Source organism: Pocillopora damicornis, chromosome 14 (genome assembly GCF_964200805.1).
Source record: "Pocillopora damicornis chromosome 14, jaPocDami1.2, whole genome shotgun sequence".
NCBI lineage: Eukaryota > Metazoa > Cnidaria > Anthozoa > Scleractinia > Pocilloporidae > Pocillopora > Pocillopora damicornis.
The window spans coordinates 532,521-548,911 of record NC_142683.1 but is presented as its reverse complement, the minus strand read 5'-3'; the positions used below and the strand labels follow the sequence as shown (position 1 = coordinate 548,911).

Genomic DNA, 16,391 nt, shown 5'->3' with positions numbered 1-16,391 from the left:
GGAGACAAACTACGTTGAATACTAACTGCAGAATATTGCTGACCTATCACCAAATTCTCAAAACTACGGTGTATAAGGAATGTATTAGAATCAACAACTACAAGTGGTTTTTTCTGTAATCTTTAATTGATTAATTGAGTTTTTTTTTTTTTACTTGATGTTGGGCCAAGGAAAGCAATCACGTAGCGTGCGCCCCTGGAGAAAGTTTAAGGCGATTTCCGGAATTATAACTAAAGACGGATTTTACTCTTAAATATGCTGTTCAAAACTATGTTGTGAACTCAGAGTGCAGTCAATTCTATTACTTGTTTGCGAAAAATATTGCAAGATACAGGAAAGCTCAGAAGACGACTGATTTTACGAGTTACTCGTTTGTCGTTCTCTTTATAGTTTACTTTTTATTTTTTATTTTAAAGAATTGTTAGAGACCTCTGTTTTGCATTCGTTATGCTGATATTTGAGTGAATTACATCCAATGGACCTTGAACGTGGGGAGTTTGGATTATTTAAATTACCTTTTGAAAATACCTTAGTACGTATAACGTTTTCCTTCGGGACGTGAGAGGGTCACTGAAATGCTGTTATCGAGTTAAGATTTTTCCCTCAAGTATCTACGCATTCCGCGAAAAATCTGCGGAATCTGCTTCTCTCTTTCTGTCAATATTATTCCGGATTCAATCTCAATTAGTGCTAATAGCTGTGACAGTTATAACGATAAGGAACTCACGTATTTGTAAGTCATTTAAGACCTCTGTTTTGCATTCGTTGTGCTGATATGTGAGCGAAATACATCCAATAGACCTTGAACGTGGAGAGTTTGGATTATTTAAAATACCTTTTGAAAATACTGTTGTACATATAACGTTTTCCTTCGGGACGTTAGGGGGTCACTGAAATGCTGTTATCGAGTTAAGATTTTCCCTTAAATATCTACGGATTCATTCTCAATTAGTGCTAATAGCTGTGGCAGTTATAACGATAAGGAACTCACGTATTTGTAAGTCACGATCCAATTTTTGATTAGAGTATTGCTATCTGTCTCAAGATCTTATCTGAATTACACGTAGTCAATATTTTATTGGCCACAATTGTCTCTAGTGGGTTGTTCGTCCTTGAAGTCTTTGACATGCGATGAAGAATTGCTTATGTTTCTTTGGCAAAAGTGGTCTCTGAGAATCTTTGTCTAGAAATTTTGGATCAATGTCAGATTCTGAGCGACTGCCCACCCACCCCTCCCCTAACCAAAAAAACAGTCGACTAATAATAAGTTAAGGTTGATGCCGAGTTTGGGGAGGGGTAGGTGGTGTGAAATTTTTGCTATGCTTCAGTTACTAAAAGATGTCTTATTTTGGTGAAGGTCCCCCTGAGTACGTACCTGGTCCGGTGAATGGCCACTTGTACGCCCAGGTGGACAAAGCACTCAAGAAGAAAGTGCGATCCATGAGCTTGGATAGTGGTGCCCGGTCAAGAGGAGCGGAGCAGTTGAACTTCTTTGAAAACAGAGCAAACACTTTGAATCGAAAAAAAGCGTACGGATTTAAAAGCAAAGAAAATGAGGATTTTGGACTGACACAACCCAGTCTTCAGCACAACAATAGCAGCAAAATGCAGCATTCGAGTGAGGACGGCCGGAATAGGGAGATGAAATCGTTTGATAGGCTTCTGCAAGAGCTGGGGGAATGTTCAGAAATTTTGGATTCAACTTTACGACAGGCTGGATCCGGGTCGAGAGGCGTGCAGTCATCAGGTATTCCTGTGGTCAACGGAGGATCGAGGTCTGTTATTCCTCCTGGTCCTCCTGTGCGCCAAAAGGCGAGTTTTGAAGTTGGTGAGCGTTACAGTAGGAGTGGCTTAATAGGAGAACCGCTGCTTCCAAATGGGATCAGTGCTGTAAGGTACAACCAAAGTAACGGACCCTCTTTTGGAGCAACGCATACACGAGTCCCTATCAAACCGCCGCCATATTCACAAAATAGCTCGTGGAATGGCAATGTTAAAACTGGGCAGATGTCGAATGGATATTCTGACGGGGAGGCGCTTTCGGTTGTCTTACACGACGCGCCTTTGTCTAAAGTGTCACCTGCCATGTCTCCAACGTCGCCAACATTTTTCGCCACCACTGAAATAATGCCAAGGACGTTAAAAGCTAAAACAGTTTCTCATACCACTGTGGGATACAACTTTGTTCCAAACAGCGGTGACCATGTTGACGGTGCTGGTAGGAATGAAGATGTTTCCGTCGCCAGCCAAAGGACGACTACTAGTCCTGGTCAGCAGAGACGAGGTCCTAAAACCTTTGATTTCAATAACAATGATGATAAACTCGCCGACGTCGAAGACTTTTTCGATTTAGAAGGGCGAAAAACGATCCAGGATTCTGAAACGCTGCCAGAGAAGGGAAATGTGCGTTCGAAAATCGCCCTCCTTAGCGATATGCTCCAACCTGATAATGTGCGTCCTCCGCCACATCAAAATATCAAGGGCCATATAATCCCCATGCCTGGCCTTGCTTGCTTGTCAGCGACAGAAGTGTCCAAAGAAATTTCGAATTACAACGCCAAGTCTTTGGCACCAGGGGAAATAAGCCACTCGTCAGGAACTTTGTACATCAGTGGCGCCCCGCCTAAGAGGATTGTCGAACAAACCAAGCACGTGGCCGAGCCACCCAAAGAGACAGATCTAACTGGGTTCAAAGAGTCGCGTTTACCTCCTGCGCACGAGTTTCTCGTTCACAAGACAGGTACTTTCACGTTTTTCATTCTCATGCAACCTAACATTTGTATCACGCAATCTCAGCTCTTATAACGCGTTACAATCCTCACTGTCCCTTGCACTTTTGTAGAGAAGAATTTCTTACCAAAATCACTTTCGCGTTTTTCTGAATGTCGTCTCTGCTAACTCGTCATGCAATCCATCTATCGTTTTCTTGTCACGTTACCCCTGACACCCTGATCATCGGTGCACATTGATGTTCTCTCTGACTTACCCCACCGTTTCTAAAACAAAATTGTCACTTAAAATTGCTTTTTACGGTTTATTACCTTCTAAGAAACCTCGAGAGACTGTATTTGCAAAAGGAAACGTCTTTTGCACCCTAATAGTTGCTAATTATAGACTAATGCAATGTTTTATTCACAGTTCTCAATACCTATCAAATGGTGGAGTGTATGAAACTAATCTATCACAGTCGCTCTGTAGTTTACTATTACTATCACTATGCCTGGCAACGAAACTCTCTGTTAGGGATACGATGTACACTGAGAAAATACGGCGAGCGACTCGTTAGTCTGTTTCCATTAAAGTAGACCTGATGTGTTTGTGTTCACCGGTATTACCAGTAAGCCTGTGGTACTGTTGAAAAAGATGCCTAACCGTTAAATAATCTCCAAAGTTTTCTTGTACCGTAGATCGTGCCAAAGTATTTCGCTTACGACTAAAAACAGTAGAACAATTCTTGTGGGACGTTTCCTTTAAGGGGACTCAAACTTTGGTCTTACCTGAAACAAGTGCACACATCACTTTTGTATTTTTTACCCAAGTCAAGAGGTAACTTTCCTTAGTCCTGGGTATTTCCCTGAGCAAAGGTGTGACTGTGTAATATTGCGCAAATTGTTTTCTTGAAGAAGAAGCTTATTATATTTCCTTCATTTAAGACTTCATGGATCATCACCATGTACTTGAGAAGTCTCCTCCCAGCAGTATTGACGGTATAAGTTTGGATGAAGGTGTCGACTCCAAAGGATCAATCGATGAACCGACTAATCTAGGAACCTCACCATCTGCGTAAGTCAATATTCTTCTTTAGATATCTGAGGATTATCGAATTTGTTGCACAAAGTTTTGTTTTGAACAAATATAAATATAGGGCTTGTAGCCAAAGGTATTTGATCTTGACCAAATAATGTCTTTCTGTTCAAATCAACCTCCTCTCCGCTTTTTTCCTATTACCCCTTCCCCTCCCCCCCCCGCCCCGTGGCATCCCCTCCTCTCTGCCTTCCTCCCCTCCCCTCCCTCATTTTCTTATTCCTGGATGTTATCTCCATCCTACCCCTGTTTCATCTCTTCCTCTGTCTACTACCTTCCCTCGTGGCTTGTTTCTTCTGTCTTCCCACTTCCCCGCTCCTTCCTTCCATCTAACGTTACTCTCTGACCTCAGCAGCAGTGATGGTCACACGGACTCAGCTTTTGGCGAATCAATCGTCAGTACCTCGTCAGTCTCCACGCCCGTTGCTGGTCGTTCGTCAAACCGGTTTAATCCGGTAGCAATCACGACAATGAACCAAGAGGGAGAGGCTGTAACTGATCTGGTCAGTCAACAGTCGAGTTCCAGTAATCTCCTGGAAAGTGCTGCAGTCCATTTGCAAGAAGCACGGGAGGACGAAGAAGCTGGATACGCGAGACTGGAGGATATACGGTCCGCTAAGAAGACACAGAAGAGGTATAGCCACTCTATCTAACATTTCTATAACTGCAATGCTTCCAAGAGTAGAAGGCAAAAATGAATTATTTGGTGTTGAGGTTATCGTGAACGCCTTGATTCCTCGTCAGATTAAACGCAAACTGAACTATTCTGTCAAGGTGCTCAGCTGGCGCTCCACGAAATAAGCACGAATCTTTGAGCAAACTGATTCTGAACGTGGAATCGATTCACACTTCTAAACTTGTTTCTAGAAAATTAACCTTTATTTCCACTCAATCTGGGAAATGGCGGCTGCACATGTGTCTTCAAAGATATATTTTAATTTTTCATCAGCAACTATGATCAAGTGAGATTAAATAAGCCGGCCAAAGATGGCAGACTAGCCGATAGTTTTGGCCGGTTATCGGCTCCGATTGATAATATTCTTGTTTTTCAGTCCTGGAGATGGTGTTACCACGGAGACTCAGACCACCCTAGAGGAGACAAGCACATCGGCCACTCCTGTAGTTGAACCAATTGTGGAACAGATACAAATCACCAAAACAGCTAGTGACGTTGAAGCCATTAAAGACATTTTATCAGAGATGGCAGACTTGGGGTAAGGCATTTGTTGATGGCGCTGAACCGATAGAAAGCGCATTTCTGGAATAAACTTGATTACAACGTTTTTAAGCTATATGGTGATCAATGAAATCTGTTTCAAGTAGTCTACACTACTGGAACACACAAACCTAAAGAACGTTGGTATGTCGGTTGTCATCATAATCGGAAATATGTTTCCTGCTCACTTATTAACTCGTCTGGTATGGTTTTTCTTTCCATATGGTTTTCCTCTCCAGTAGCATCAACGAGCCACAGCTTCCCCAACTTAGTCGCCCTAGTACAACACAGAGCGTCAGGAGTGAAGGTCCAAACGGAAAGGGTAGGAGTCCTTTGCTGTCTGATGGATCTGGGTCCTTTGAAAATGCTGTACAGCGAAAGAAATCTCATCCTGTCTCAGATAAAGGCTACGGGTCTACCAACAGTGTATCGTCTGGTTCATCGAATGACAGTGAGTATCGTCCACCACCTTCATCACAACCATATTCAGTCCGTGAGTTGCACACTTGTATGCGCAGAGTGCAGTGCGTGTGGCACGCTTTGTAACTCATGCAAGATTGAGTTTAAAGACACGCTAGCTGTACTGACAGCTACACGATTATAGAGAAGCCGATGTGCTTGCGACAAAATAAAAATCGTGAAGAGTTACAGTGAAATCCCCTTTTTGCTCCCGCTTAAAACTATTGTGCGTCCTATTTTTCAGATGTGTTCCTTCCGGAAAGCCCGAAAATTCCAGGATTAAAATTTGACAGAGACACTTCAGTGTTTTGGTATAAACCAACCATTTCAAGGACTGATGGTATGAAATCACTTCCTTTCTTTGATATATGAAGGCCTCGTACTGTACGGGAGACGCTGTTACTTGCACTAGTTGTTAGCGCACAGGTTTCCGAGCGGAAATAACGTGGCCGCGTCACTTTGTTAAGTGTTATATACTTTGGACTCTAACAGTGACACTCTCCTGTCAGGAGTATAAACAGGAACTAATAGGCTGCCAAGAAACTTGTCAAAGTCTATTCCTTGGAGTTTTCCTACGACAGACTATCCTCTTATACCCCGAGAATTAGCAATACTTCCGGTACACCCTAGCATCAGTGTGTATTTTCTCCATACTGTTTTCTATACATTTCCTTTAGTACTGACCAGAGCTTCACTATCGTTTCCTATATTCTCAAGACCAAACTTTTTGAGGCAGTAGTGAGACTGACTGTAAGGAGAAATGAGATGCTGGTCACTCTGGTATGAGCCCACTCTGACGAGTTTATTACAGTTTGTCTTGTTTTCTTTTTCTTTAGCAAACGATATCCTAAAAGACTCAGAACCGGGCTCTTTTATCATCCGGGATAGTCAGTCCTTCCCAGGAGCCTTTGGTTTAGCTGTGAAGGTCGCCGTGCCTCCTGCGCATGTCCTTCAGGGACTTCAAGGAGACCTTAGTAAGTTGGAACACCCCTCCCCTCCTAAAGTAGTTAAGGAAAGATTTAATTAATATTTTGCAAAGTACTTGCCACAGTTCCCGTTCGATTTGTTTGAGAATTTCACTAAAAGTTTACCTTTTTTTCCCTTTCTGACACGATTCGTTGAACGATTTACTCCAGTTGGTCGTTTTCCTTATTCTCAGAATCCTTAATTATGCGCCTGGTTGCACTTTCATTGTTTACCCTCAGGTGGCTCCTAAAAAAAGTACCGATGTGAGGCCCCTTTATTGCGTTTCTCTATGAGACCCTTTATTGTCTGTTTCTTTAGTTCCGTTTTGTTTCAGTACAACTGAAAAAAAGAGTTCTTCATTGCGATTTCGAAAGATTACCAAATGTTTTACTTCTTTCAGCAAAAGTTGATCTCGACAATGAACTTGTTCGGCACTTTCTCATTGAAACAACTAAGAAGGGCGTTAGGTTGAAAGGCTACAACGATGAACCCATTTTTGGTAAGTACTTGAACTGTAACTTGTGTTTCACCAGCCCAACTTAGTGTACAGTATTAAACTTCTCCCATATCACTGGAAGTCTTTTCTATAAAGCCAGCTTTAGCGGAAACCACACAGCACTTTGCCAGATGGCAAATTTGTTGGTTTGTTTGTTTTTACGTTAAAAATTTAACCTAGATCCCCCATTCGCTTTGTCAGCCGCGCAGGTGATAATTTAAAGAGTTAATACCGTGCTATATTTTTATCTTTGTAGGCAGTTTGGCTGCTTTTGTGTATCAACATTCCATCACTCCCTTGGCTCTACCAATCAGACTTAAAATGCCCGCTCATGGTAAGGTGTCTGTTGTTGACCAGTTGTCGCATTCTCGGCAAAAGCCACGCGCTTATATAGTTATTTTATCTATTTTAAGTACTTTTCATTTAATTTTTAGTGTTTCGTGTTGATAAAAAATAAACCCAGGCTTGCTGACTTGTTTAATCTCGGTTTTCATGTAACAAAATCTTTTATCTTCCCCGACAACGATCGATGTCTACATCGATGTGCCATGTATGCAAGTGTGTATGTTTTCGAATACTATAAAATTTGCAATCCAGTATCCACTATTTTGCTTCTTATTTCGAATTTCGGAATATCGGAACCATTAATAAATGTTCGCTATGTTGACTGTCATCATATCTCTTTTTTCAGACCTCCTAGCTGGAGATAAGGACCAGTCTCTTGACAAGGAGGACGGTCAAAACTGGCCCAAAGGCGCTGGTAAGATACTAGAATTATAACTGATCTGTCTGGTTTGATTTACGAGACGTTAGTTATGGATTTGATCGTTCTCCGAATGTTTTGCCTTCTTATAGTTCTTATAGATAATTCTTTCAGATTCTAGTTTCACGGCAGGGTGGTTCTATGACCTGAAACTTCCAAAGAAGAGCATTCTTCCCTTCTATTTAGTGAGAGTTACTTGGAGCGTTTTGTCCAACAAGAACACAAGAATAACTGACCCGGCCAGGCCTCGAACCCAGGCCGCCCCATACGTTGTCTAGATGGCGTATCGCTTGCGCTAGCCTGGAGACCACTATGTCAGGTGGTTACATCATCGGATGTAGAATAATTTTCGTTTTGTTTTTCAGTTGGTTCCCTTATGTATCTCGGAAAGTGCGAGGTGGAAATGTTAACTGGTGCCAGTGCTATACAGCGAACTGTGGAATTTCTGTCAACAGAAGAGGCTGCCAAGAAATTCACGACAGTTAGCTTTAAGGTCACACCAGACGGAATGACTGTTACAGATACTGAACGAAAGTAAGAAATGTTTGCAATTATAGAAATAAGAACCACGTTACAAGGCAGTACCACGTGATAGTACCAGTACCACGTGATAGTATTGCTCATTAGCTTTTATCAAAACCCTTTAACTCCCATAAGTGATCAAGACAGAATTTCTCCTTACAATATCAAAACAAAAACAAACAGACAATGACTAGAGTAAAGGAAAATATCAATTAGGGGACTATTAGTTGATCCAATACCAAATTCTCTGAACTAAAATCATAAGAATTGTATGACAGGCAGTAAGGAGAATTGCTAGTAAGATCTTGGGAGTGAAAGGGTAAATGGTTACACTGGGGTTTTATCCTCCGACCCAAAATTTAAAACCTTCTTGTTCAGCATGGTAAACAGCGCCATGAAAATACAGCCCTGTAGCTTCCATTGGAATGGTCACACGATGGACAAGTTTTTTATAGAACTTTTATTTTTTCTTTTCTTCAGAGTTTTCTTCAGGCAGCATTTCCACATGAAGTCAATTCTCTATTGCGGTATAGATCCCAGCGATAAAAGGTGAGAGGCAGGGGTTAGACTTTTTTTAGCATTTTTTACAATAAATCATTTAAAGTTGAGCGTAACATTGGATCGTGCAGTTTGATCATCCGGGTGGTGGTAGTCCTGTGCGCATTTGAAGTTGTAGCTCCTTTTGGTGTAGTTGCCGCAGTCGATGTAGTTTAGTGCAGTCGCGGTAGTTTGCCTCGATGTTGTGTATTATGAAGCTGCGGTAGTTTGGCAGGTCGGTGGAATCATGCTGCCGCAGTCGATGTAGTTTAGTGCAGTCGCGGTAGTTTGTCTCGATGTTGTGTATTATGAAGCTGCTGTAGTTTGGCAGGTCGGTGGAATCATGCTGTGCGGCGCAGTTGTGGGATTTGATGAAAAGGTGGCTACTTTGCAGCTCTTACTGTTTTTGTTGAAAAGTACTTAACAGCCCTGGTGTTCTTGTATCTTATTGCAGGTGGGATCTGAAGACCGCTACATACAGTAGGAAGTCAAAGTAAGTCACGCATTCGAAAGGAAGAAATAATGCCTCGCTTATGGGGGGGGGATGGAAGGGGGGGGGGTTCTTTACGGGCTGATTCCTCCCGGTTAAAATCTGGGATTTTGGGCTAACCCCCCCCCCCTCCCATCCCCTGCATAAGTTAACAGAGGAACTTAAGATGCAGAGTTGTATCACGAGTGTGTGAGTGGTGTGTTTGTTGGATTGGAACTCAGCAAGGGGAATCTTTGTAAACAATGGTATGGGGAAAGTTTTCGCGGGCGGGAGTTGGGAATCAAATACAGGATTAGCGGAGAGTCCACTGTAGTCCTAGACAAGATTATCGTGAAAAACACCTTGGAGGCGCGGGGGCGTGGATACTACTCACAAAAGGCTTCACAGGGAGTCTTCAGGACATTGGACAACATAAAACCAATACAAATTTTATTCTAACATTCTAACATCTCCCTTTGTTACTTGTCTTCGGTAGATCATTCGGTCTAGTGATGCGAAAAACTGGAGGAGTACACAATGAGTGTCATTTATTTGGAGAAATTTGTAAGGACTGGCCAGCCAGCATCCTCGTTAATATACTTAACAGGTCCATGAATTCGTCGACGTAACGCAGCACAAAGTAATGTAAAACAACGCCTAGTATATCAGCGGAATGTAACGGTTACGGAGAGAGGAGTCAGTTATATGTAATATCAGATGTCGGAGGCTAAGTAAGAGAAGTCTCAAAGAATGGTTAAATATGACTCGGAAACAAAGACAAGAAAAACGCTGCAAACTTTTCCGAATTGGAAAACAATTGCACGTCGAGTTTATATCGAACTAGTTACATGGTGGACCCTGATCATCAACGGAAGCTTTCGGAAGTCTTCGCCACCACTTTGTCGTATCCGGACAATCATCGTACTTCCGTTCTGCGTAATCTTCCAGGGAATATCACTGGGATGTAAAGGAGATAAAAGGACTAAGTTAATTACACATGAATAGATAGATTTTTGATAATGGTAATCTTGAATTACGAGAAATGAATAGAATTTTATATATTATATATTGACATATACTGTTATGTATGAATTAATGCCAAATTGGCTCAAGGTACATGTAATCTCCTTCTTGGGGAACAAATAAGCCTAAAAAAATCTAATTATATACAGTTAAACTCTCCTGTAATTCATAAGGCGAGAGAAGAGAATGATAACGAGAATGATTTGCGCGTAAACTGGAAAAGAAAAAGGGGAGAATGGGCGGATTATTTTTTTATTTTCGTTCGCTAATTTTTTCTTTCTTTCCTTTTTTTTTTTTCCTATTCCACCTTTACCTTTTTTAGGTCTTTTGATTTATTGGAAAGATCAATCTGAGAAAGGTGAACTGCTTATGGCTTAATGTATAGTAAAATTTTGCCACGTAGAGCAAAGTCCGCCCGTTAGAATTTTTTTCGTTTGAAGGGATTTGTTAATGAAGAAACTAATCGCCGGTATAAATTTATTTGTAGGCGTAAATGAGGTCATTTTGAAGGGTTCCAGCATGTATCTCTTGGTTTTAAATGCGTTATGTTTTCTTTGGAAACGAGGAAACGTCGAGGTCGTTGCCAAGCCATGATATCCAAAGTGAGCGTTAGAGCGAAGTAGAAAACCTTGGGTGTAGCTTGTTTTAGTTGAAATTTAGACGAGTGCAGCGAGTGATGTAAATATGTTTTTTTTGCCCTATTACAGCTCTTTAATGCGCTGGTCAGTCAGCTTTAAACACATAACAAGCTAAATACGCTTATTTCCATTTTGTGCATTGAAATTCGATGGTTGTTGATGCTCTTTTCGATCTCCTTCACGGAACGCGCCTCATACGCGTTTCAGTCAAAGTGCGAAAGTGATACTCTACTTCTATGTCGGACAACTTGCAAGACAACTTTAATAATAGAAAAAAATCAGTAACTTCTCATTGAATACCTTACTGATTTCCTCTATGTTTTTTTATTATATTTTTCGCAAGAAATCCCAGAAAACCTCGATGATTTTACGGGAAGGTCTCCATGGGGTGATGTCCATTTAATTTCTTTCCCTTAAATTTAACGGAAATATTTTTACGGTAAACTTTTCTCACGACTATCGGTTAAAATTTGCCGTTTCTTTTTACTCTTAAAGGCTAACGTTAAACCCCGTCGAGACCCTCCTGCGGCACTCTTAGTGCTTGGCTTCTGTATTTGTCACAATTACAAGTTTTTAAAGTGTTTTAAAGGTGAACGTTTCTAAGTAAAGAATTCATATTATTTTCATATTTTAGAAACGAGTGTAGAAATGGCATTCTCTCCTTAAGTAAAGTTTTGTAAAGAATTGCAGGATTTTGAACCAAGGGTTTTTATTTCATACTTATATCTTCTTTTGAACAGAGAAAATATTAAAGTGGTCTAGTACCGAATATTTTAATTATCATCGGTTGTATGTCTTTCTTGACTTAACTTTATATAGCACTTGACGCAAAAAGTATCTGAGATGTTATTCATTGAATCAATTTAGATGCATTTCGCTCAATTGAAGGGCACCCGCTTTCTACAATCAGCTAAAAAAGAATTCTGAGTACATTTTGAACAAGAAAACAATTTGGAGGCCCCATGAGGCGTCAAATCTGAGACCTTTGGATTCCGTGTTTAAATCCTCTACCACTGATTCATATCATTATGTGACACGCGTCCCACATACTGCCAGGATAAGCTATGTCAAAAGCGTGTTATAAGTGTAAGAAATAAGAGAGATATATTTCAGCTTGGTCATAAAAAAGAGAAAGATGCCTTATGCATTTTAGCTTGTTTAGAATGTTGACACTGTTTTGTTAGAAGAAATGAAGATGACCACGTGCCTTGGGTGTGGCAGTGCGTTTGCCATTAGACTTCCACAAAGCCATGAAATGAACATATGCACCTATTATCATTATCATTACAATTATTATTGTTATTATTAAGATTAACAGTGTTTCACTTCCTTGGATGTACTTGAGGTGCTGCACATTACAGTCAAACTTTAATTTTGTGTATTTTTGCTTTAAAAAGGTTGAAAGTAATATTCCTTTGATCCCTAGGAGAGACAAGCATTTAGTTTGTCCTCACAATATCACCCCTGAATCAAACAATAAGATCACAAAAAAAGTCTCCTATTCAGCACCCTAGGAGATGAATAGAAAACAGCCTAAAGAATATGCATACTGATTTTCAGGTTTAAAGGTTTTTAAGGAGACATGTCTTAAAATAGTAAATGAGAAGTCATTGGATGTAACAAGACCACATAAAATTAAAATTTTCACAATCCCTCTTATATAAATTAAGCAGAAGTCTACCAAGGTAACCTTTTCAATGCCAATCTGTGATTACTCTCTTCAGTCCCTCTCCACTTGTCTGAGTTCAATACAGGCAATTTCTGGCCAATTTGTTGGACAAGAACTCTTGTTTCAGCCTGTCACATTTGGACATTTGAGACCCACACAATACCAAACTGTCTATTAGTAGTTAGCTGTCACTTAACTTTACTGTACAATTTTTTACACCACCATCCATTTCAATACACTAGCATATTTTATCAATCTAACACCTAATTTTGGGCCCAAGAGTTCAATTTTGGACACTGATGTAACATAGATATCTATTTTTTCTTCTTTTTGGGACACTTATGTCCATTTTCAGACACTATTGTCCCTTTTCCAGATACTAGTGTCTCCCTTTTAACCCTTAACATCCGTATGCATATTCTCCATACTGTTCTCTAAACAGTTCCTAATGTGCTGGCAAGGAGAATTTGTTCAAAAAATCAAGGGTTACTTCAGTTGATTATCATTTCCTTTATTCTCATGACCTTAATGCTTGATTCAGGGCTGATATTGTAAGGAGAAATTAGATGCTAGTCACTCTCAGGGATTAAAGGGTTAAATACAAATGGTTGTTTTAGTAAAACAGGGAGGTTATCCCACACAAAAAGAAGATTTTAACTCTATAAAACTGCAATTATTGCAATAGTTTCAGGCAAAAATACTGTGTGAGTTTCTGGGAGGTGAATAGCAAAGAATATTTGGAGTTTGTAAGCCAATCAGAGCACACCTTTAACTCTAACTGCTGTTTCAATACATACTAAAACTATTATCCAATGTTTTAGATAACCAGCATCCCATTTTGAAAACTAATGTCCATTTTCAGGTAACAGTGATCAATTTTAGACAAAAGTGACCATTTCTTGTATATCACATCATGCCAAAGTAAACATAGACTTCACCATACATGTCATAATATATACATATGTATAATTAATTCAGTCATGGACATCTGTGTTTTATTTACAGTAAAATTGTCTTGCAATGAGTAATACCAGACAGCCAAATCAGACAAGTGACTGAATGAGAATATGCTTATATATAAAAAACCTTCAAGTTTATGTACATGTCAATGCTCATAAGACTGCTGATCAACTGGTCAGGTGGTTCATGTGTCCCTGTTAAAAAATAAAAAAATACTAGTTATCAATTGGCAATGGCACAGAAGAAAGGAAAAATTTGTCTTTGGGGTGAGAGGTGTCCTTTGAAGAATACATTGCTGGATGAGGCAATACTGACTTTATAAAAAAGGGACTCGAATGGGCATCCCAGGATTAAATGTTCATTTACAATTTTCTCATCTTGAAAAGCTTCCAAAATGTTCTTTAAAACTGACATTTAGTAATAGGATAATTCATCATGCAATTAAAGAGATCTGTATACTCTAATTTGGTTAAAGATAACATAATTTCTTACTGCAGAATAACTGTGCAAGGTTTTAATGAAAACAGCTGATGTCATTTGCTCAGTAAATGTAATGCCTTCAGTTTTTGATTGGCAAGTGGTCATCATAGCATGGAAATCAAACTTAAAAAGACCTACCGCTTCTCCTCTCAAGCAGCGAAAGCAGGATGCTGAAGATGAATAATACTGAGCTATGATGGGTGGGACCTGCCAGAGAAGTGCACAAAATGAAGCCATTGTTTCATATAATATCAGGATAAATTTCTTTTACTGCTTGTAGGGGAAAATGCACACACTCTTTATTGAAAAACATCATAAATAAATCTCTCTATGAGAGCTTTCCATGATGGCACAAGGAGGTCAGGAAAAGCTGTTCTGTCTAGCATATAGCTCTGTGAGAAGAATAACAAAAGAAAAGAGGAAGAAAGAAACAGAATTGCAGTATTATGATAAATTGCTTATTGACTTACTGAAAAATATTTGACTGAAGGGTCATGATGCATGCACTGAGCATAGCTCAGACTGCATGACATGACAGAGACTTTGCCCAACCTAAGTCAATAGGTACACAATATATACTCTTTCATGGTTTCTAGAGCATATTCGTCCTTCAAAAACACAAATTAACTCACAGAAAAGGTCTGCTGATGGAGTGCTCTACTTGTTCTTGTTGTTGTATCACATGAAATGTCCATTTCCTGCGACTGATTCTCTTGATTCAGTATGTTACAGTTGATGTCCTTGTAGCTGTGTCCAGTGAATGAAGTAGTGTAAGGGTCAGATGATGATGGACAATTATTATCTGGTCGTTGATGTGTTAAAACCATGGGCATTGTGAAACTTAAGGATCTGTTCTCTGATCCCTCATTGCAAGCTTTATCCAAACTCCAACAACAGTCTTCGAGACATGGTCGCTTCTATAGATATGGCAGAGACAAATTACATTTTTTACGGTGGTTGTGAATCTATCAACTCTTTACACTCTAACATCAGTATTTATATTCTTATCCTTAGAGTTTAAAGGTTTAATTTACCTTTGGAAGTCAGTCGATCTCCTTAGATCGATTTTCCTGTAAGAGTAATAATCAATTTTTTGGGCTCGAAGGAAAAATCCCCTCGGAGGAATAACTGAATAAGTGACTTGATCATTTTCATATTGTTAATAATATGCAATATTATGGCATTTTTCATGGAAATCTGGGACGACTATAACTTCAAAATAATTCGTAAAGTACGTTGAAAGCGAAAGTAGATTAAAACAGTAAAAAGATTCTCAAAACACGTGTTGTAAGTATCCATCAATGTTTACCTTCGATTGTGTTTCTGAACAGCTCTCCGGAGCCGCTTGCCGCTTTCTCGCAAAGTTACAAGAATTCACTGCATCAAAAGTAAGTTCTACTTCCATATTCAGACAGATCAAGGATCAATTTGTGTTACTTAGCTGGTGCATTGTTTACAAATCTCCAAACCGTCTGAATATTCAAAGTATCACTCGCCTGATGCATGATGGTCGCTCAAAACACAGGCGGCCCAAGCTCCAGCTGTGAGATGATCATCTTGCGCAATAACAGTCATGACGGAATTATAAGAGTTTGTATGGGCATATTTACGACCGCTCTAAGGAATAAAAAATACGTCAAATTCTCAAAAAAAAAAGACCTCACCTTACTTCCACAGTGTGTCGCTTGTTATCTGACCGCTTACTTTGATGAAAAGAGCCCATTTAAGCGAGTTGTTTATTTCGAGGTTTTCAACGTACATAAGAAAAGCCCAAGGCTGAACACTCCATTTCCGAACGCCTGATCCGAGAAGCGAAAAATCCAAGCTCAAAATGATCGGGCGCCCACAAATCCAACGCAGAATCCAAGCACATATACTGTAGTTTCATTTCAGTTCACTACAAACTCAATCTTTCCCGTGCAACCGACGCTAAGCCGCAGTTTGCTTCAAAAATTTCCAGTTTAGAGGTTTCTAACAGCCCGCGGCCACATCAACCTTGACACACGACCGTTGAAAACCAGCTCGGTAACCCTACCTCCTTTTTGAACTGAGCCTCGCCGGGGACCATACCGTCAGTTATCGTCTATAAATTGTTTTAGAACCACGGGTCCCCTCAGTAGAAATCGATCAAGAGGCTATTGTTTCGATCGGCCAATCGGCCAATGATTATTTTCGGAGTCAGAGGAAAACCTTGGAAGGATTTGTTCCAGTATTCAATTTAGCTCTATCTGGACATACTTAGTTTAATGTTGCTAACAAGACAACTGTTATTTCGTTTCGTCCGCACGGATATCCAGCAACAATACTTACCACGATTTCCATTTCAGATACGAGTTCGAATTGATTACGTCCCTGCTGCAACCGTGGAATAGACTATTTTTTACCGAGG

The 16,391-nt window shown here is 40.0% G+C and overlaps 2 protein-coding genes across 7 annotated transcripts in view; one reads left to right on the top strand and one right to left on the bottom strand.

The window, feature by feature from the left end:
• Window positions 1-11,676, top strand: part of LOC113671397 (tensin-3) — a 43,973-nt gene extending 32,297 nt beyond the window's left edge. For 2 of the 6 annotated variants that reach the window (XM_089194117.1, XM_089194121.1), the window contains exons 22-35: window positions 1,358-2,740; window positions 3,654-3,783; window positions 4,160-4,438; window positions 4,857-5,018; window positions 5,260-5,471; window positions 5,724-5,819; window positions 6,316-6,453; window positions 6,846-6,944; window positions 7,198-7,275; window positions 7,633-7,701; window positions 8,070-8,238; window positions 8,707-8,775; window positions 9,218-9,256; window positions 9,729-11,676. In XM_089194117.1, coding sequence (XP_089050243.1) covers window positions 1,358-2,740; window positions 3,654-3,783; window positions 4,160-4,438; window positions 4,857-5,018; window positions 5,260-5,471; window positions 5,724-5,819; window positions 6,316-6,453; window positions 6,846-6,944; window positions 7,198-7,275; window positions 7,633-7,701; window positions 8,070-8,238; window positions 8,707-8,775; window positions 9,218-9,256; window positions 9,729-9,861 — 3,056 coding nt within the window. In that variant the 3' untranslated portion in view covers window positions 9,862-11,676. Of the gene's footprint in view, window positions 1-1,357; window positions 2,741-3,653; window positions 3,784-4,156; window positions 4,439-4,856; window positions 5,019-5,259; window positions 5,472-5,723; window positions 5,820-6,315; window positions 6,454-6,845; window positions 6,945-7,197; window positions 7,276-7,632; window positions 7,702-8,069; window positions 8,239-8,706; window positions 8,776-9,217; window positions 9,257-9,728 lie in introns of all 6 variants that reach the window. The other 4 variants (XM_089194116.1, XM_089194120.1, XM_089194119.1 and 1 more) reach the window with 3 other exon arrangements.
• Window positions 11,677-11,976: 300 nt separating this feature from the next.
• On the bottom strand, window positions 11,977-15,514 carry LOC113671398 (uncharacterized). The gene is made up of 4 exons (XM_027187575.2): window positions 15,312-15,514; window positions 14,635-14,919; window positions 14,141-14,209; window positions 11,977-13,716 (listed from the first exon to the last, which is right to left on the bottom strand). The coding sequence occupies exons 1-4, from the start codon at window positions 15,405-15,407 to the stop codon at window positions 13,690-13,692; spliced, it is 477 nt and encodes a 158-aa protein (XP_027043376.2). The 5' UTR covers window positions 15,408-15,514; the 3' UTR covers window positions 11,977-13,689.
• Between the last annotated feature and the right edge of the window lie 877 nt (window positions 15,515-16,391).

Excerpts from the sequence above, each read along its gene's own strand:
- LOC113671398 (XM_027187575.2), bottom strand. The coding sequence starts at position 15,407 with ATGGAAGTAGAACTTACTTTTGATGCAGTGAATTCTTGTAACTTTGCG. Across the intron at positions 14,210-14,634 it reads TCCATCAGCAGACCTTTTCT|GTCCCACCCATCATAGCTCA; the intron begins GTGAGTTAATTT and ends CTTCTCTGGCAG. Across the intron at positions 13,717-14,140 it reads GCTGCTTGAGAGGAGAAGCG|GGACACATGAACCACCTGAC; the intron begins GTAGGTCTTTTT and ends ATTTTTTAACAG.